This window comes from Colias eurytheme, chromosome 6, assembly GCF_061535395.1.
Source record: "Colias eurytheme isolate Ceu_HAF_F1 chromosome 6, ilColEury1 Martin Lab GWU primary, whole genome shotgun sequence".
Lineage (NCBI taxonomy): Eukaryota > Metazoa > Arthropoda > Insecta > Lepidoptera > Pieridae > Colias > Colias eurytheme.
In genome coordinates, this window is record NC_142985.1 from 1,908,061 (window position 1) to 1,930,745 (window position 22,685).

The 22,685-nt window shown below is 34.5% G+C and overlaps 1 protein-coding gene across 1 annotated transcript in view; it reads right to left on the bottom strand.

Annotated features, from left to right (window-relative positions):
* The window catches only part of LOC149907455 (uncharacterized), a 157,838-nt gene that overhangs the window by 109,700 nt on the left and 25,453 nt on the right, over positions 1–22,685 (bottom strand). The window contains exon 2 of the mRNA XM_090102454.1: positions 12,726–12,776. Within this exon, the coding sequence (XP_089958580.1) occupies positions 12,726–12,727 (2 nt within the window). The 5' untranslated portion in view covers positions 12,728–12,776. The remainder of the gene's footprint in view (positions 1–12,725; positions 12,777–22,685) is intronic.

Below are 22,685 nucleotides of genomic sequence, written 5' to 3' on the forward strand. Positions count from 1 at the left end.
TACATAAATTAAGACAGATAACAGAATTAGTAAAAGGCACTTTTCCTCCCCTCCGAGCTATCGTTAGCAATATCGCAATTGACAGAGAAGTAAACGAACGGCTGAATAGAGTGAATACGACCATACAATTACAATTTTCTCGCTTTTCACGACCGTCGCTTTCATCGAAACAAATTAGCTGAAAATTCACTCCATTGAAGTGACTTTCAACGAGATGAAATTCCTAGCAAGCGCAAATTAAACCCGACCTTCGCTAGATTTGAAACAAGCACTTGTGGAGCAAAAAACTGCTGAGAGGCCGATACAATCTCTTATTATTTAGGGCTCAAATCTCAAGTGCGGATCCATCGACTTGGAAAATTTTAAGGACGGCTTTAATTTTATCATTAAAGAAAACAAATGAGCAAACAAAGCCTTAATAAGTAGTAACGGCCTTGAAAGGCGCTTTCCATGTTTTAATTATACCTAGCGTGATTCTTCCCAGACCAAAATATAATTTATAAATGATACGTTTCTTTAAATTGCCAAACCACCGATACCCAAAAAAATTTTGCAAATCCATGTCGACACAATCATGCACTAAACGCAAATTAAAAGCAATTATTCCCAAGTCAATAAACAGCATCGAGATCAAAATTGCGCAGTTGTCAGCTCCATGTATAGAAGGTTTTATGGCCGTTCGACACAATATGAGTCTATGTGATTTACGTTCTTGGGGAAACAGGCGTCAGGCGCTGAATACTTATGAGTTTAATGAGTTTACAAATTACGGGGAATGAGAGCTCATAGCTGTCTTTATTGAGTTTCCTGACGTATTGTTTGTCATTTGGGTTACCTGTGTTTAATAGACTAGCTTGTATAAACTGAAAGTTTCATAGAAGTTTACGTTATGTGTATACGATGTGTATACTGCTAAAGATATAGTGGTTTTCAAGGATTAAATTTAACAGAACAAAATCTATATTTGGTAGTAACTAAGAATACATAAGCAAATTCATATTTGATCATGTTAATGAAATGAATGTCTATCTTTCAATATGATAATATCTAATGTATACCTTTTATTAAATTGGTCATTTAACAAATACTTAAAAAATAATATATATTTAACAGTACATACAATTATATCTAAATGCAAATTGCACTTTTAAACATTTTAATTTCTCATTTAAAATGTTTATATACACTGTACAATACTTGCCAGTCTAAATGGCCGCTATTTTAGGCATTCATAATTTATTAAACGCATCCAGTTGGGTACGGAGTGGCAAAAAATATAAAATTTTCTATTTAAAACTGGGTATGAAGCTATCTTGGGAAGGCAGCACGGGAATCCGATTTAACCTCACGCTCCGCGGGATTCGCAGCTAAACAATGTGCCAATCCGGGAATAGAGCTCAAAGAGCGTTTACTATGTGGGTTAAGGATTTTCTGGATTTTTGTATTAATTATATTCTGTCCTATGACTAATAAAAGTCCTTATTTGTGTATAGTACTGAAGAGAAGTTGCGACTCGGTTGAATTCAGTTTGACTTAAAACAAGGACGTAAAAACGAATTTTGATTAATCAACAGCTTACGAAACATGCTTACGCCACGGCTCCGATAATTGAAAGACACTGGAAACTTACCTGTGAACAAAATAAATATTATATGTAAGTAGGTATATGAAATAATATGACACCAAGCAACTGGCACGGCATTGGCCAGCATGATTGATTATGATTATTACTTAACAGGAAGATGTAAAGAGGAAACAAATTTACCGATGATGTTGATTCTGGTGTTATCCAGAAGATTTTAGAATAAAATAATGCAGAGGAGATAAAACGCTCAATTTACTACATGGCTAAGATCGTCCTTTGGGAGATTGGAACCTCGACAAAAAGGTATAAAATCGTCTCCTGGGACTAGTAAATGGAAAGTAAGGGTCATCATGTTTGTCAATGAATGTGCTTTATTAGTATCCAGACGGACATTAATAATGCCTTAATGAGATTAAGGGCCGATTTTTCAATGCTTGGATAAAACTTATCCGTCCAATAAAGTATTACACGATAATATTAAAATGTCACATGTAAACTGTCAAATACGGGCAATTAGAATACGTTTTTAGAATGGTAGTTTTATACATTATTCGACGAATAAGTTTTATCCAAGCATTGAAAAATCGGCCCTAAGAATAACGACCTATTTTCCAGATACATATAAAAAGGTTGGGTGCATTATCAAATCGTGTACCTATTTGCTAAAACATTGATAATAATTATCTTTTAATTTATATGGATCAAGTATTTATTAAATTAAGTATTCTAAATAATTAAGCTTAATTTTAGTTATATCCTTGTACAGAACGTGTTATAACTTATTCAAACGCTATCTGAATTTATAATTCACAATGTTATGCGCTAATAAATGTATGTATTAATAAACAATGAATTTAACACTATTGTAATATTAAATACAAAAAAAACAAATTGTGTAGAATTTATCCTCCCAAATGTAAAAAAGGTGAAAAGGAATATTATTTTAAACGGGGAGGTATTATACCCTGTGGAATCGACTGTTTTTCTTGGTTTGACATTAGATGAGAAGCTTCAATGGGGGGCCCATGTTACCACCACCGCTGCTAAGCTCAGCTCAGCTGCATATGCAGTTAGAAGAATAAGGCATCTCACCGATGAAGAAACGGCTAGATTGGTTTACTTTAGCTACTTTCATAGCATAATGTCCTATGGAATTCTGCTATGGGGCAGGGCTGCAGATATAGAAACTATATTTATATTACAGAAAAGAGCCATACGCTCTATATATAATTTGCGTGCTCGAGACTCACTAAGAGATCTCTTTAAGAATACTGGTATCCTTACTGTACCGTCGCAGTATATATTTAATAATATTTTATATGTACACAATAACGCTTACTTACACACTAAAGTCGGAGATAGACATTGTTATGACACAAGAAACAGAAATAAAATTGAAATGCCATTTTTCCGGCTAGCTAAAGTTAAAAATTCATTTATGGGTCAAGGTATACGCTTTTACAACAGAATTCCTCATAATATTAAAGAGTTTAGTAGTTCTAAATTTAAAACTTATATAAAAAATGTACTAGTTCAGAGAGCCTATTACAGTATTAAGGAATATATGGAAGATAAAAACCCATGGAGGGTTGTCGCGTAAAAACCACAGGACAGTTCTTTGGCATATTATGTTAATATAATTATTATGATGTTACATATGTAATTTGTAAAATTGTAAAATAGCTAGAGAGCTAGCGCAAAGCTACCTGTATGTATTTGACCAGACCTGGATTTTTGTGTGTTGATTCCCCTATACCTTTTTTTTTTTTTTTTTTTTTTTTTTTAACGTTGGGAAATGCCTTTACGCATCCCCCTCGCCAGTTTTACTGTCCAAGGGGGTATGTGGGACTCGCACGAAGCCATACCCACTAAAACCCAACGGTAGCCGTCTATCGCCTTGATCGGCGGGGGTTAACAGCCAGGCCTTATACCCCCGCCGTCTGTGGCCACTGCCGCTTCTTGGCGACACTCCGAGGCCCGGGAGTGGCAATGGGCGACGATATTAAATAATATCTTCGTTCCATTTCCGGACCTATCCACCTTACGTCACGAGGGGATCCGGTTTCCTTGCCGCGAGCATAACTACAGTATGCGCGTACCTACGGAAAACCTCCCCCCGCGCTTTTTCTCTTAGGTCTTATGGCTGGCGCTGGTCATAAAGACGCCTACGCCTGCCGGGTCTCCGCCGACGCAGAGGATCCGCCGCTGGATCGTTCTCTCGGGCCCTCTCTGCGTCCTCCTTTCTTTTCATAACCGTCGCACAGAAAGTGACTACGGTTTTCCATGCACGGTCAGTGTCGCCAGTGACCATAGCCTCTACAAGAGCCCGCAGGGTCAGCTGGGTGTCTGTCCCTAGAAGGCTCTCGAGAGACCTACGTTCATTTGTCCATGCTGGGCATTCCGCAAGCGTATGCAAAGCCGTATCTTGAGGGCTGCTACAATGATGGCAGGCGGGGGCCGGCTCACGACCGATCCTGTGCAGGTAACTGCCGAAGCAACCGTGCCCAGACAGAACCTGCACAAGCCGGTAGCTGACCGATCCCCACCGCCTATCCACCCATTCCTTGAGCATCGGGCTGATTGCGTTCAAAGTCCAGGCCCCCACGCAAGACGAGTCTAGTTCTCGACGCCATCGGCGAAACACCGCGTCGCGAGCTTCCTGTTTCCATCCTTGGAGCGTTTCAGAGGGCAGGTTTTCGTCCCTCTCTCTTGCCTCAGTTCTTCGCCAATAAACTTGTGCCAGGGCAGCGGCTTCAAGATGCCAGGGAGCAGTCCCGGCAATGACACAAACTGCATCATAAGAGACGGTGCGATACGCCCTAGCAACTCTTATGGCTACTACTCGTTGGGACCGCCTCAACACGATTGTGTTACGCGTCAACAGCTTGTCCGCCCATATCGGACACCCATACAGCGCTTGTGATCTTACCACACCAGCGAACAGTCGGCGACACCCCCAGCTCGGCCCTCCAATATTTGGCATAATGCGGCAAAGTGCCGCTGCCGTGGTGTTGAGCTTGGTGGCCAGTGCCGAAAAGTGGCCCTGGAATGTCCATCGCGGGTCGAGCACCAAACCGAGGTAATTCAGTCTAGATTCAGTTTAGATTAAATGACCATAAAAACATTAATAAAGTAAATCATTGATGTAAGGTCAGGGAACGTAATACATATATACATCTGACCATGTAGAAGCTAAGTCTTGTTGACTGCTGAAGTCTGTAAAGTTTTGTTGTCTGCTGAAGTCTGTACGCAATGAAAATGTCTGCCGTTTCGAAAATAAGTTTTTAAGACCCTAATAAATAAAATATATGAATGGCAGATCTGGTCAAATACTTTCAAAATTGTATTTTTTTTCAGCACTTTCATAAGTGTCTGCCAGAATGTTATCCGCGTGATAATGGTCTGCCATTGTTATTTTCCGATAGTAATAATAATCTATTTTCAAATATCAAAATGGCAGACGTGGTCAAATGGTTTCAAAGTTCGCCAAAAATTACCACCTGTCTTACCTAAGCGCGCGGCTCGTCCACCACTCTGGGCTTAGTGACTCCTCATCTCATGTATAGTAGGTATAGGGGAATCAACACACAAAAATCCAGGTCTGGTCAAATACATACAGGTAGCTTTGCGCTAGCTCTCTAGCTAAAACTGATATGATTAAAAAGAGCAACTATGGAGTTTCTTGCCGATTCTTCTCCGTAGATACTGCTTTCCGAATCGGTGGTAAATGTTAAAAATATGTACCTAATGACGTTTCAAAAGTGCTTCTAGAAGAAGTCTAATTGAATAAATAAATGTTTGAGTTTGAGTTTTAAGGTTTTATTAGTAATTGATTGAATATGTACCTAACTCAGTTTAACTTTATTTTAATCTGATTGTATATGGGCTTGATTTAAAATCCAAGTGATCTTAGATTAATGAAGTTTTCAATAGTAACAAATAAAAGTGAAGATTTGAAAATTTTTGGTCTAAATACATTTATAGTACCAATAATATAATATTTGGAAATTTCATAAAAGTATTAAGTACTTCAAATTACAATTTTCATAATATTTTCCTTACAATGCAATAAATTACATAAACATGAATTTTTCATACATTTTCTTTTAACAGCCTCCCAATAAAGCTCTGAATAAAAACCGAAAAAATACGGGCAATGAAACCAATATGCCATAAACAAAACAACGGATAACACACCGGCATGGCAATTAAACGTAGGTACTGATACAATCAGCACGTGAAATGGCTTGCAAATGACAGCTGGGGTGACTAAGGAATTAGTGGACTGGATATCGCATATAAAAAAAACGACGATATTTTTTTATTTGCTTCTTTACACTCTTGTTACTATTGGTGCAACAAAACGTTTTGTTAATGAATCAAAGGTATAATATAATTTACATTTTGGGCTCTTTCGCTTCGGCTAGATGCCGCGCATTTTAGTAAAAGACGGCACTGAATGTTTTTTTCTTTCTTTCAAATTTTACACACTCGTGATGCTAGTAGTGTAATTAAACGTCTTTTAATGAATCAATGGTTTAAAACATTTTGTCTCTTTGGTACAGTTACTTAAACACAGGAAAGAAGGTCAAGGAAAGTCGCTTCGTACTAACCCTCTAAAATGATTACACAAGCTCTATCTAGTTAACTAAATCTTTGTAAAACCGGTCAATACTTGCATATAACTTTTACCCACTCGTTACGCAGGTCTACATAATGTACAGAAATAAAAAGTTTTATGGTCACCTTCCCATAAGGTAGGAAATAGCTCATACATTGAGTTACCAATCAAATGTCATAGACCTATTCAACTAGATAATGTTAAATTCACTGCCTGATTGATTTTGAACGTACAAGTTATCAGCAGGATACACATAGATACATTACAAAAGTAAAAGAAATATAAAGATAAATCATAAGACATGTTTCTATTGACTTCAACGAAGCAAACAAAAAAATATGCAACATAAACATTGATGCAGTTTGAAACTTTAATGACGCGCGTCGAAATGGGGACTAATTAGCGCAGGACAGCTACAAACGGAGATTGACCGATATCCTGCTGCACCGTATTGACCTGTGGTTTGAATCCATGACTTCCTTTAAATATAGGTATAGATTTATCTTATAAATACATAACAATATCAACTAGTGGTAAATGGTATGTTTTACCATGTTATGGCGATTCAAAAAAGTTTCAAGAAGAAGTCTAATTTGTTTGTCTTCAGAACACGAACTTAGATATTGTACTGACTTACTCAAGAATGTGTAAACAGTGATTCAAGACATCACTTGTATATTAATGCATCATCAAGAGACGAGGCGAATACCGAACACGAATGTGTAAATGCACCATGAAGCGAAACACATAGCCAATGGTGAAGCCAATACAACTGAATGATTATAACCGGAGATTGCGACAGATCCTGTGTCCAGGCCGCAGAGCTTTGACCACATTCGACGTTTGGCTGACGTAATGAGATTCTGTTTTGAGTCACAAGCTGGCTAACCAATCATTCGAAGACATTGTGTCTTTCTGATCCTTTAATACCTACCGTGTCTGATTTATATGACGAGAAAGTTACGGGTAATGAACTTATTAGATGCAAAAGTATATATAACAAAAACAAAACAACGAAAGAAGAAGTATACGACTCTACATGCTGTCATGATACGCTAAATATTCTCGAAGACAATGTAACAATATATTTAAGTAGAACAATACAAGTCACTATGTACTTCATATACAAAGAGCCGATCAAATCTATTCACATACGATTAAGCCCGCTAACGTGCTAGATACCTAATACCTTAATATATTACTATTATATTATTATAGTGTAGGATACAACTATTGCAGTTAACCAGTAAATACATAATTGCATATCCGCAGAGGTGTAACTTCGCCACAAAGTTGTTCAGCGCCTACAGCTTAAGTGGAGCTACGAATTCTCTCAAATTGGACAAGAAGTTAGTCTTATAATTAGAGATGTGTTTAATTATTTTCAAGGTATTAGATAAACTATATGTTCGTTACACTGTAATACTTTCAAACACACTCTAAAATTTGTATTAATTTAAGTTATTAAATAAAAACTAAAACTGAAATAAGCTTGTCTATTTTTATGACGACGAACAACTGATGAATGCAGTCTTGCAATTATGAAAATTCCAACATTTGTATATAATTAGCACTCTTTTATTAGAACTTTGTATAAAATTAATAGAAACATTTTCTACAAAATTTTATGTTTTAAATATTACGATGTTATTAAAAATATAAATAATATTTCAGTGTTTAGAGCTGCATATACATAAATTATTGTATTTTTATTTGTGTCGTAATATTTCGCAGTCCTCTTATATTAAACCTGATCACAATTCTCAACACGGAAGCATTAAAAATACACAAAAGGAATACATAAATAAGCCAAAAATAAAGCAAACAGTGAAAATCTTAACAAATATCATCCAAAACAAACTCCATTTCCAAATTCCATCTAATTTAAAATTTGTCGATTGATTTAGAGACTGAGAGCTACGAAATAAGTGAGATTCAATATTGGATAAAAACAAAAGTAAACGATAAAGTAACGAAAATTAGATTCAAAGGCTCTTTGTTGATGGCTTTGACAAAATGAGCTCAGATTGTCTCTCGGCTCCTAGTACGAAAAGTTATCGACATTAACCTTTTTCAGGAACATTATATAGTTAGACTAGCGGTCCGCCCCGGCTTCGCCCGTGGTACCTACATGTTTAAACTATCCTATCTCTCAAGCTGGATCGAACTGCACATGGTGTGCGAATTTTATTATAATCGGTTAAGTGGTTTAGGAGTCCATTGAGGACAAACATTGTGACACGAGATTTATATCTATATATATTAAGATTTAATACCTTATAATTAGTGTTATTATAGAACAAGGCATCATGTTCTGTTATTAATATGCTTGCATATTTATTGATGAGTACTAGAAACTGTTAAAAATACAGTCTACTATAAGAGGCCAAGTTTAAACACATTACCTACAACATTTTAAAAGTAATCACAACGTAATATTTTAAGTCCCGAGTCTCAAGTCTACTTCAATTTAGTAAATCTCTGGAAAAACAAACGTAATTTAATTGCTATTTTCTCCAAGCACGGATGTAATTAATTTTTAATTACAGTTGAATGAGAATACATTTTATTTACTTCTAGTTTATTTCATTGTATTCTTACTACTAGGTATTATCTAAAATCTGATCCAAACTATAAAATCAGCGCAAAAATAATGATGTTCCACGGACAGACCCTTCTTTAAAACGCAATCTTCGATCTTGAATTTTCCAGCTAAATTAACAACACCGGAGAATTTCAAGCATTCCGACCGTCTGCCCTACGCTTTTAGCATTCGCTTGAGAATAGAAATATTTCAATAAACCTCAACCTTTCCTCTAGTGCATTAGCACCCTCGCTCATTACCGACACCTTCTATCAAAAGATAGCTGTCATAAATGAATTTGGACGTCCCCGCTTCAACCATTTCTTGGAAATGCACTACGCAATTTTGTTTAAGTCTGAGAAATTGTGAAGAATTGCAATAGGTCGACGTAATAACATTTTTGCTCTTTTACTTTGCGTCAGATCAGCTACCCACATCTCTTACATTAATACGGTTTGTAAGGCATTCCGGACAAGATCAGGGCATGAAGTAATAATTAATCACTGAGTCGAAATAATTGGAAGAACTCACAATTTAAAGAGCTTCTTTATCTTTTTCCGTATTCAGTAGTTAAAAAGGACGAACCGAAAAGCATACTTATAAAGATATTGCTTCTAAGCGTCCGATATGATTTATAAAATAAAAACTTTTGAAATACAGGTTTGAGTGAGTATTCCATTATAGGTATACATGTATTAAAGGATAATTAAAAGTACTTTAAAAGCGTAGAAAGGCCTTCGTATATACATTATGCCGAAATGCCTGCAGGTACACAACAAAGGTTTGTTAATAAAGTGTTAAAATTTTCTCCTGCGTAATTGGATCAACGAAAAAGCTTTCCCAGCGTAAAAAATGTGGAAAACATGTCAGCTGGGGTTTGTCTCAGGAATAATTTCATTCTCATTATTGATGTAGAATATATTTCATTTGTTTTCATTTATTGCGACATTGTATCACTTCTTCGAAATTAGTTTTAAGCTAAAGCAGAGATGAATACAGAACTGTATGGACTAATGCATATTATTATTGAAATATACATATACATATTAGGACAATAACAGAGGAAAAGAAATCAGCATGAAATTCGTTTCTTGACTTTTTATTGGCTTCCTATTATAACCATTGTTTAGCAACATTTATGATAAACGGAACATCATCCGTATTGTAAATTTTATACTGGAAGTATATACGAAGTAAAAGTATATATAATGGAGCTGAAATAAATTCATCAGTTCTGGCTCTTAACCCTCAATAGATTTAATCTTATATATAAAAATGAATCGCAAAATGTGTTGGTAAGCGCATAACTCGAGAACGGCTGAACCGATTTCGATCATTCTTTTTTTATTATATTCCTTGAAGTACGAGGATGGTTTTTATGTAGAGAAAACGTAAATATTATGTACCACGGGCGAAGCCGGGGCGGACCGCTAGTATATATATATAAATGAATCGCAAAATGTGTTGGTAAGCGCATAACTCGAGAACGGCTGAACCGATTTCGATAATTCTTTTTTTATTATATTCCTTGAAGTACGAGGATGGTTCTTATGTAGAGAAAACGTAAACATGTACCACGGGCGAAGCCGGGGCGGACCGCTAGTATCTAATAAAAATGAATGGCGAAAATGATTATTACAATTTTGCCAAAATGGCACTTAGACAAATTGCTCTCGAAAGATCTTTAAAATTGCTATGAAGCTGTAATGAAGGTCGCAGACCCTTTTAATAGCGCGTACCAGAACTGAGTGGAGCGTCCAAAGAAAATGCTCTAATTATGTAACAATGGCAAAAGACATTTAATAATGTGTCAATATTTGCCTTGAAGGAAAAAAGGAACAACTCAACAACATCAGACGTTCATTAGGACTCAATGCTCAACTGGCCTAAATAGATTACCCAAAGATTACCCTAACAAAATTGTTCTGTTTGCCAAGGCCACCAATGTCTAAGGTATACTTTATTTACTATGCATACATGTTATACTCTGTCGAGTCTATTGGACTATTTATTTATTTAAAGTCTTTATCTTTTAATGATTTGAATAAGGTACACCTAATTTTAATTCCAAATATGTATAATACACAATACAAATATGTAAACTTTTATGTGGATTCGTTTAATCATTACGAAAGAAGCTTATTCGTGTCGGTAAATCAGTAGTTTCTAAACAACAACAAATTACCAAAGTACGTAATCAATTTAATTATTATCTGACCAAAGATTCTACGAACTTTGTAGAGAATTCTTCAGATATTTCGGTGTGAAATTTTTACAGATAATACCCGAATTATTAGCATTATGTTAACATATTTAGTAATGCTTATAGATTTTAGATCATAGAGTTTTTCAAAGTTTAAAACCGCCCAAATACGTCATGGTATTTCATTCGCCACTGATTTGGTTATTCTTAAATTTGGTACCAATTTTCTTATCCCCTTACCATTTATTTTGATATACATAACATACTTATTTGTTTTTACTTTTTACTATAAAAAGGTCAACTTTTTCAGTAATAAGATAAAAATATATTTTTTCATAGTTTATAATAACTTATTGAATTTCATCTAAATACCCACACAACTCATTCCATCTTAAAGCTATATCTATTTTGAACGGTAGCCGAGTCCGCTTAATCATTCAAGAGAAATAGGTTCTTTCGACGCCCACCTAATTGCCGGCCAAATATTGTATCCACTGAACCTAAATTTGTTATTGCTCGGAAATAGGATTTCCTTTTTTCACCAGTCAGCGTTTGTATTGAATCTAATCGATATTAACGAGTGATTGGTTTCTTGGATAAGTTTCAATGTTGTTTATGTCTGGATAGAAAAATTCCAGCTTGAGGTGTGTAGGCGCAAAAGTATTCCATACGTATACTGATATTTTATTATGTACATTTAATAAGGAAAATCTTTTGTCGAAAGCTATCTAGACATTAATCTATTATTATAATCCAATCTTTACTCTCTCTTTCTTTCATCATTTACTTATCATTTATGATTGAAGTAAAATTTTGTAATTTTCCTCAGAAAAACGTGGTGTTTTTTATTAAATTATGATAAACACGTGGTGCCCGACCTTTACCCGGGTTTGCAGTGCGGTTCATATATTTTCCTACCTGAAACCGACCACACGTCATTTATAACCCTCACATTTAAAAAATAGGATTTTTTTTAGATGATTTTATGCATGAACTTGACCGCTGTAATCAGTTTGAAGTAAGGTACCTAGAAACATATAAGGCTCTAATTTTTCATCGTGTAACGTTAACACAACCGTCCGCGTCGTGCTTCTCAATTTTTGAGGATATTTTATACAGAATGCATTATTTTTATCTTTATTTAGTTATAATGAAATATGAAATGTATTATTCTAGACGTACAAAACAACAGTTTCAATAAAAGTTTTTTTTGAATAACATCATAATAATTAAGTATCTACTAGTACAGAATCGTTTTTATACAAAAAGAATAGCTACAAACCTATCAAATTATCCATATACATACTAGATTTCTCGAGTAATCAAATATTCACTAAGGTCAAGTAGCTTGTACTATGTATTCCAGGAAAAAGGGTTCCAGAATGAACATAATTTTCTTTGAAATAATCGTAAAATTCAGTATAAATATCAGATTTCGCTCATGACATCAAATTTCACACATATTTATTTTATTATCAACAACAAAAATTATTAGTAATATTGAATTATTAAAAAAAAATCACGTCAAAATAAACATATTTCAAAATGAAATAAATTCAACCTACATTGGGATCCATTAAAGAAAATTTCCTTTCAATAAGGGATCTTAAATGTCCACTCGAATATGATTTGCAGCAAATGAAGCATGATTTTTCGCCCATTAGCTGTGTAAGTTGGCGAAATTATTTTAGACCCAAAACATATTTATTATACGAGGTATTCTGATACTTACATCAATCGTATTTATGTGTCAGAGATTTTTTTCTAAACCGCTTCGAAAAACCTGAAATCAAATAAAATTCATTAATAATGAAACTGTGATGATGATAAAATAAAATGCTTGGTATTCATGAATTTAAAAGTTTGTATTATATTATTATGATATTTTACTTCATATGCCTATAAACTAAACAAAAGTCTTGGTATATATATCTACTAAATCTATTTGATGACCCACTATTATCACAAGGATAGTTGGTATATCTTTCCCTAGTTACATAACTAAATTAATCGTGTAAACTGTTTCTAATTTAAAATTAAATAACAAAACGCTGTTCTCGTTTCCAGAGATTAAACTTCTAGTAACTAATGACATTTCATTCCCTGTACGTACTGTAACAATGTTAAGCGGTCAAGGATACTAGAACATTCTTGTACCAATTTCTAAAGCTGAAGAGTTTTGTGTGGTTGAACGCGCTAATCTCAAGAACAACGGTTTCGATTTGAATAATTATTTTCAGTGTTAGCCTTCCTTGATAAATATAGCCTAGTCACATAAATGGGCTATATTTATCAGGAAGGTTATAGGCAAGTTGTACATAAAACTGATAAATTAACAAGCAGTTTAATTCAACGCTACAGGATACAGTATTCAGAGACCACTGTAGTTTCTTTCTAAGAAAGATAGCGCTCATTGATTGGTTATGTAAATTCAGAGCCCATTCTATGGATTTAAGTTTTATACGAATGTCCAGCGGCATACGGTCAATTAGATCATTTCACACAGAACATGCATTTCTTGCTCATGGTTTATCGTTTTCTTTTAACATGTAATTGTACTAATTTATAAGTATATCACATATTATATGAATAGATAGTTGTCCAAACAGTACGTAGCACTCTGCTACGCCACGTTTATCTTCGTTTATTAAAACCCATTTTGTATATATTGCACATTAAAATTTAACAACGCAGGTGAAATATTAAAACTGTAATAAACCGTTTGTACCGTACCTCTTGACGTTTGTTTATTGTCGCAATAAACCCTTTGGGCGTTGAGGAAAAATCACCAGCGCATTTTATTTTTCTCTTCAAACATAACTTCGCTTTTGTTTCGGCTCTTTTAAATTACTTTTATTTTTATAATGCTTTGACCTAATTTACTGTAGCTACTAAAGACACCTTTAAGAAAGATGAGGTACCTATGTATTCTTTTTAGGGGATCTTATGGCATATATTTTGAAGTTATATTACTGCATCAGAAACATTACAAACTTTGTATAATGTAGCTATTATTCAAGGTAAATCATTATTCTTCGTATATAAGAAACTCCCAAAAATCACGCTACATTTAACCAAAATTTTACCAACTTGTCTCATCTAAAATTTTACAGTACCACGTTAATAACTTTTGTTTAACCGAAATTAAGTCACAAACAGTAATTACAAAGACGAGACACCCCAGTGGACTACAAAATGTGAAAAATAGGCCTCTATCTAGGTCGCGATAATCTTTCCTCTTGACCTATTTGAGATGGACTGCCATTTTATCACTTGAAATCACTTGCATAATGCTTTGCAACAGATTTTAAGCTCGGCTGTTGATTAAAAACTCGAAACAGTTATTAGAAGAGTTTAATAGGTTTTAAACGAATCTGTTCAGTAGGTATATTATATAAAATGTGTGATTGAAAATAGGGTAGAACAAACAACAAAATACAGTTATTATTAGACCTGAAATATAGAAACAAATATAAATATACCATTTGTATTGACTTTCCAGACTTATATTTGCCCATTTAACCATAGAAGCAAATATGTAGGCTACGGTAAATGTTTTCTGTATAACACGTCCTGAGTATCTAACAAAAAATAAACATAAAAATCTATTATGATAGGCAGAAAACTGTACAACAAAATCTACAAGACCTTTTAAAGTCAATTAATAACTTTAAAACAAGTACAAAGCTCGAAAGCATAATTAAAAGAGACAAGATCAAATCAAAATAATGAGCATGGCGGAATCAAGCACCGTATCTAATAAAGAGCTCAATAGTGGATAATCCGTGACGGTGAGAGTAAAACTTCGGATATTAATCCATGGAGCGGCATTATACGATGCTATGGACAAAGCGAGTACAAGCCATAAGCGTTGTAAGCCTCTCCATGCCTCTCATAAAACTGCAGCTGGTAATGTGGGCTTAAGTCTTGATTATGAAGCCTTTCAGCGGCTTATCGCTGCGGAATGGAGTTCGCTGTAATTGTAGCTGCGCTTTAGGATCATTTAACACCGATTTTTTGGAGAACAGGAATGAGTAATAAGCGCGGATTTTAGTACTTGTTGCTTTGCTTTAATTTGCTTGTTTATGTAAGGTTGAATTACGCTACGCAGCTATTTGTTGTTACACTTTAGGTTCTGGAAGATTTTTATATTCATCTTATTTGATGTTTATTGTTAAGAAAAAATCGCAATTTTCCTTAATTAAGAAGATCAGTAATGTACGCAATAAAAATACTTAAGAAACAAAATCTTTACCTTATTTCTGTAATATAATCTTTAATCATATTTTTTGCCGCTAGAAATAGATACTTACTGACAATATTCCACCTACACAAACGAGTGCCATAGATAGAATACTCGTCCCACCTAAGATAAAGTGCCTCCTTACCTAGATCCACGCTGTAACTTGAATGGTTCGCCGATTCACATTTATACATTTTAAATTCCAGTGTTATTTTGTTTCGTGAAAGGAAAAGCTAATCCGAAATACTTTAACTTCTTTGTATTTGTTAACGTTGCAGGTCATATGAAAATGGCAATATGGCTTACTATTGTGCATTGCTATAAATATTTTCAAGAAATACACGCAATATTGTCAAAGCATGCTTACAATATTGAATCTTGCGTCTCCAACAAACCTTCATCCTTCTATCTACGAGGGATATCTTTCAAACAGTAAACACATTTGGTCATAGTGCACGTGAGAAATTGAAACTCTATTTTGGATTGTAATCATGACTGGGTAAAAAATGTCTGAAGTATCACTGCTGTAACAGGTTCAGACGTCAGATTCACATCCTATATTTTCTGTACATATTTATAATTGTAATTTTTCTGCTTTAATTTTAACCAAATTTGCTGCTGGTGCTCATATATTAGTTGCGGACATTTGCTCCTATTTCAATGCCTAGCAGGGTCAGAATATCGTCGTAAAACGAGTTAACCAAGTCAGTAACTCAATCCCAACGCACCGCTTGATACCAGCTATGATCGGATTAACCGCTACCGGCCCAGATTCGCTGCTAATACCCAGAATTATGAATATTCTCTTTATGAGGTCTTTATTAGGAAATAATTGGACAATTTTGTCACTAACTAATCAATATTCATAGACCAGCGAATATTACTGAAGATTATCCTTCGTTTAATCTTCCGATAGAACTTAATGGAACCCTTTTAAATCTGTGAGGGTTAGCCAAATTCGATCAAAATGGTTAAGTATAATTTGATCAATATAAAATCCGAGTCGAAACCCCTGATTCCTCTTAATATTAACAAGTAATATCCCACTTGTGAATTTATACGTATTTTTATGATTGCTTTGGTTGTTTTATTTTAATTTCGAGCCCATCAAGCCCATAACTGGACTTGGACTCGAGTTCTTCCAGAAACTTCAGACGTGTTAGTAACAAACAATACGCAATAGTTAAACTACAAGTGTTCTAGTTAATCCTGAATGCACTAAATCTAAAGCTAAATAAACATGTTAATACAATTTAGGCGTGAACTGAATGCAGTAAGACGAAGTTTCAGGTGCGAAGTTGGGAAGGCAGCGTGATCTCTGGAGCATGCAAGTCTTAGTCAGTTGAACCAACTTGGTCGTGCAGTGTAATAAAACTTCCACATGGTACAGATAATATTGTCAATTTATTTCACCTGTTTGTGTTCAGGATATCTATAGCCAATTTCACAATTTTATGTTCTGTTTAGTCAGTTGACACGACAAATAAATATGTCAAAGTACTATTACCTTTAAAAAAACACAGTATAGACTACTGTTATTCATCAATAATTGGCAAAATGCATTCAGATCATAGGTAGAGGACACCTATCATTATCTTAAATATCTTAAATTATTAGCTTGATCAAAACTTCCATGTAAAGTAACTAACTTGATCTACAAAACTAAGTTTAATACTTCTGCACCTAATCTCAAAGATAAAAGGTTTAAAAGCTTTGAACTCGGCAAACTCTGCAATGTAAACATTTTATACCAAAATAAACAAAGTTTCCATACCATAGCATAATATATTGTTATGGAAAACACGGCGAACTACTGAATACTAACTTCCAAGTTCCAACATTCCCCCAGACAAAACTTTACTTATGCTAATATTCACATTGTAGGTGCAAAGAAACGTGGCAAGAAAAACTCCCAAAAATAACTACTCAGTAGGAATACACTTCTAAGTTTGCTCAAAAAACAGTTTTCCTGACGTATTGACCAATATTTAGTTCACCTATATTGGCTCAATATGAAAGTCGAAGTCATACAAACTTCAGTAAACTCCACTCTCTAAAACAATATGTTTTCTAATTGGATTCCAACAGTGTGGAACTTATACGTTAGGTGCGCTGAGTTTCGAGTAAATTAGTCCATTAATCTGTTATTGCATGCTGCTTTTACTTGCTCTAGCTGTTAGATTATTAAATTTGATGCTCTAAATTGATTTAATTTAGTTGATTGCTTTCTTAGCATTGAACAAATATTATACTCAATGTTAACCAAAACTAAACGTCGATCATAGCACGAATGTTCCAGAATGGACACTATTTCCATTTCTTTAGGCTAATGTAATTCAAGTAATCAAAAAATTGGTTGTCTGTAAAGTCGGTTTACTGACGATAGTTGAACGTGACAACGGCCTATTGTGCTTCTTTGTCGCTCGTTCCACGCTCTCGCTTGCACTTCAAGCCTACATGGAACGCCTCAAAGCGAGGTAACGCCGCATGAGTCATATTTTTTCGTGCGTGCAGTCGGCTATCGAATTATAAGACGTTGTCACGTCAAAAATGTATTCAATAATTTTAAAGGTGTGATCTAAATAATCAAGCGTTCGACTTCATTATTACAGAAAACATATCCATAACAATAAAATAAACAGAATGCTTACTTTTATTTTATACCAACCATAAAAGGTATTGCTGTTTCTTTGCCTATAAAATGGAAGTAATCGAATTGGTATTCCTGACTTCATCGGGGAGACTTATTACATTAATTATAAAAACCAATAGGAGGAAAGTTTACCCCAATCAGCAAGCGGGATATTGGTTTCTTGAGCAAATATTGCCCAGCATAAAGTATTGCACTGACCACGTTGCTTATCGTCTAGACGGAACGTGAGTCAAATATTATATCGAGGTTGGAATTGAAAACTAATCGATTTTTTAGAGGAAAGGGCGGTCTAAGAAGGAATAATAAATAAGAAGGGCGTTAGAGTTATTTTACTTATAAACACTCGCTCGCTCGCTAATTTTTTACTTTTTAGATGAAGTGGAGATATTTCTATAATTTGGAACATAATTTGACCATATGAGATATAAATATTATATTCCCATACTGAGAATTTTTTCGAAAATACAATTCGAAAATACAGAAAAAAAATGTCTACAATATCCACGGAGATATTAAATAGGTATCGAAAATGAATCGCATTTCGTGAATACAGCTCATAAACCTAAACTCAGATGATTGATTTACTTGTAAGTATCTGAATAGACAATTTCTTACAACTTCGATCATCAAAAGAACAAAGTAAATACTAGCTGTAATAAACCGAACCGTATTTTTTAATTAATCATTAACTTTGGCGATGTACGTCGTGCTTTCGTTGAAATTTATTGGAGCTTGGAATTTTATAATTAAAAGAAATTAAGTGAACGCCTGCACGTCCAACTTTAACTTGTATTTACCCCTTTTAAAACCGATGACTACGTAATAACTTGGCTCGTACATTTTCTACTAAAACTTTGTATAAGTAGGTTAACGTTAAATTATAGCGCTTTTATGTTTGGTTTATATGGAAAAGAAATATTCATGTATTAACGTTAAAACTACGGCTTGTGTTTTTGCAATACTGGAGTTGGGTCAGGTCAGTGTAAGGATGCATGCATACTACATTCCGATAGTCAACTGGGCTGCACTCGTTCGTACATTTTTTATAATATTATTTTGCCATATATGGTCTTATTATAGTAATAAATGATGCAATGCGGGCAAGCAATACATCAATCAAATTGACCCTGTACCGAATTAACGAGCAAACGGAGCGTAAGTAGCTTTCTCCAAACCAGTCCTTCTGAGAATCATGACAACTACGTAAGTTATAGAATATTATAGTATTGAAACCGTAAAGCGGATTTAAGTTGGAAAAAATTACGGAATATTTTTTGGCTGGATAAAAATCACATCGCTGAAGGAAATATTGACTGTTTCTGTGAATCCCGACAGATTTTGCAAGAATTGTTTTTGGGAATAATAAAGTAGATAATCAGTTTTTTTGCACGTTATATTACAGTTTCCGAAGCTATATGTATAGAATTTGATATTTGGCCTGCGGCATTTGTGGCTACCGTAGGTACGTGGTCTTGAATGCCAAGATACCTATACCTTGAAAACCTGAGGCCCCGTGACCTTAGCAATGTTATGTTATACAATATCATGTCCCAAAGCAATTTCGAAGTTTATAATTATTAATTAAACTTCAAATTATATTTTACTACAACCTTCATCGAGAACTATCTATTAAAAAACTGCAACAAAATCCGTTGGTGGTTATAAGTATTTAATCATACATAGCACATACAGGTAGAGGACTTTAGGTTTAATGCTATGTTGTGAAGGGTAAGCTCAACTAAGAAAATTATATCCGGATCCAAAACATTTTTAAAAAGAAATGATTTCACATATTACGAAGTCGAATCAAATTTATTTCTTCATTACTTCTCAACAGGCTTTAAAACGGTAGTACCAAAAAATACCTCGATAAACTCAAATAGTTTTCAATAAATGGATCGTATCGCGAACATTTCTGTCGTGTCAATCATCTATAACCGATTCACACAACACTCAACGCCGAATATAATTCCATAATCGAATGCTCCAGAAGCGATCGCATTCGGATATACGTGAGACTCTTGATGCTATATTTAAAATTGAATATATTTCATAAAACTCTGCCAAATACGTTAAGCAAAATTGAGATAAGCCTTAACGATAATAATTTTATAAGTAGCAACAGCTTGGCCATTGTAACAAGTACCTAGGTAACAACAGAAAGCTTTCTCTTATACGAAGTCGCTTTAATAGTTACCATAAACGGGAACCAATACTGCAGCTACCTATATGAACGGTTCTATTAATTAGCATTTTCTTTAAAAAAACTTTTTATTTGGATACCATTAATTATTGTCCCTAAATTCAGAGATTTATTTGTTCCAGACCAGATTTAATTTTTATTGACAACATAAACCTAGACGGTAGTAAAACATAACCGTAACATCTTATATATAAAATTCTCGTGTCACAATGTTAGTCTGCATACACCTCCGAAACGGGTGGACCGATTCTCATGAAATTTTCTGTGCATATCGGGTAAGTCTGAGAATCGGCCAACATCTATTTTTCATATGTACCACGGGCGAAGCCGGGGCGGACCGCTAGTCTTATATATAAAATTCTCGTGTCACAATGTTAGTCTGCATACTCCTCCGAAACGGGTGGACCGATTCTCATGAAATTTTCTGTGCATATCGGGTAAGTCTGAGAATCGGCCAACATCTATTTTTCATATGTACCACGGGCGAAGCCGGGGCAGACCGCTTGTAGAACTATATTTGCTTGAAGCATTCACATCATATTCATATACACTCGAGTACACACATTTTGGCATAGCTTGAACTAAAACTATGACTAAAATCAAGAAACCAGACAATCATCTCGCCGCACCCGTTTCGCGAAAGTGGAGCTAAACTTATATGGAAAATTTGAATGGAATCACCGAATACGTTGGTCTTAGCTAAGCTTTGCGGGAAACAAGTTTTTGCACTTACGAAAGAATGATCAATAGTCTCCGAGGTCAAATGAATACAAACCAGGAGTGTGCTTAATGCTTTATTTCAGTTTTCTGAAGATATTATTTAAGTTAACATTTTCTCAGGATTACGCAATTTCTGTGACTACGTTCTAATTAAACTATTAAATATCTCAGAGCTAACCAGTTCAAATGTTTCAAGATTCGCTTTGTTTTCTCGCATTTGCAATTTTTGACCTTACTATTGCACGCCTCATTAGCGAAGCGTTGAGGTGGGTACTACTGTCACTTCGCGCAAAACATCTGATTTTTCAAACTTAAAATGTCTTTATGTATCATACATTGCACTTGTAAGATAATACATACACAGACATATTAAGAAAAAACACTATTTTTAACGTTCATGATATTTTTGATGTCATTTTTGTTATTTAAACTAGTTAAAAAACAGTTTAAAAAAGTTCTGTCTTGGACGTCCGTGTGTCTGTATGTGCGGATCCTTTTTCTTGTTAACACGATAGCGACCGAAATACTTTACTAATCGAGTCTTTTTTTTTTCTCTTACGCTTGAGTATGCTCAGGAATAGAACCCTTTCATTTTTCAGGGTCTGATTCGATGTGGTTTAATTGTTATTAAATAAACAAAAATAATAATTAATAAATATTTATTAAAAAAAAATTATGAGGCGTGCACTTTTGGATTTTCCAAATTATCTTTATTTTAGTGTCGATACTTCATCGATGTGATCCTAAGATTCAGTAGCATTTCCCTCTGTGCAAGACAAAATTCTTGTTTTCTGAACCTGCAAAGTTTACGTACGTGCATACGCATTGCTAGATCCAAAAGTTCGAGTTTATACCGTTGCCTGAATAAGTAACGTTAGAATTTTCTCCTTACGTAGTTTAAAGTTTTTTAGTACTTTTAAGAAGCGGGAAGTTGGTGTTTAGCGTTTCTATTAGGGCGACCATATACCAAGACCACATAATCTTGAATTATGTTTAAGGAAAATGGGAGAAAGTATATATGTTATAGGCAAACTCCGAAGCTCCGGCGCTCCTAGGTTGGACTGGTCAATCCTCAGGTCAGACTGAATGACTTAGTCAAAGCCCAAACAAATGTAAATTTTCGGCCTTTGACTAAACAATTTTCGTCAAACCTGGGAGAGACTAATTTAGTCAGGCAAACGTCAAAACACAATTATATTAAATCGGGGTTTGACGAGTCAAACTCCGATATAGGTATGAAGTGTCTTATCTTCGTATATTTGGAAGCATTTTATCATTTAACCCAGTTGTTACTATCGTTCTTTTAAAAGGACGGACCATAAATAAAATTATTATTAACAATGAGGGCATTTTTGAAAAAAATGTTTATATTCATTTGGCACCTCACGGTTGTAGGAATTGGAAAATTAAAGTGTTGTGTCGTTTTATAACAGTGGTATATTTTTAAATTATTTTAGAATTTCTGCCATTTTCCATTGATAAATCAAGTTAACTGTATTATCAATAAATTACAACAAATTACTTGATTTATTTTAAATACACGTAATTTGAAACGTGTTTTATCAGAAATATATATTTCCTACTATTAGATTACATTTTATTTGTGATATTTATGCAGTTTTAATTGCCGTTCTTTTAAAAGGCCAGTAGTAATATGTACTACTACAGAGTACTTTTATGCGCACGCACTCTTTGAAGAGCATCACAGCATCGGCGAAGCCATGGTGCCCTACTATGGCGGCATTCATAAGAGGGAAACCGATAAGATGGGGGTATGAATTTTGGGTCGGAGCGACACGGTTAGGTTGCATAGTTTGGTGTGATCCGTACCAAGGACAATCGAATGATGTTGGTAATCGAAACAAATACCAAA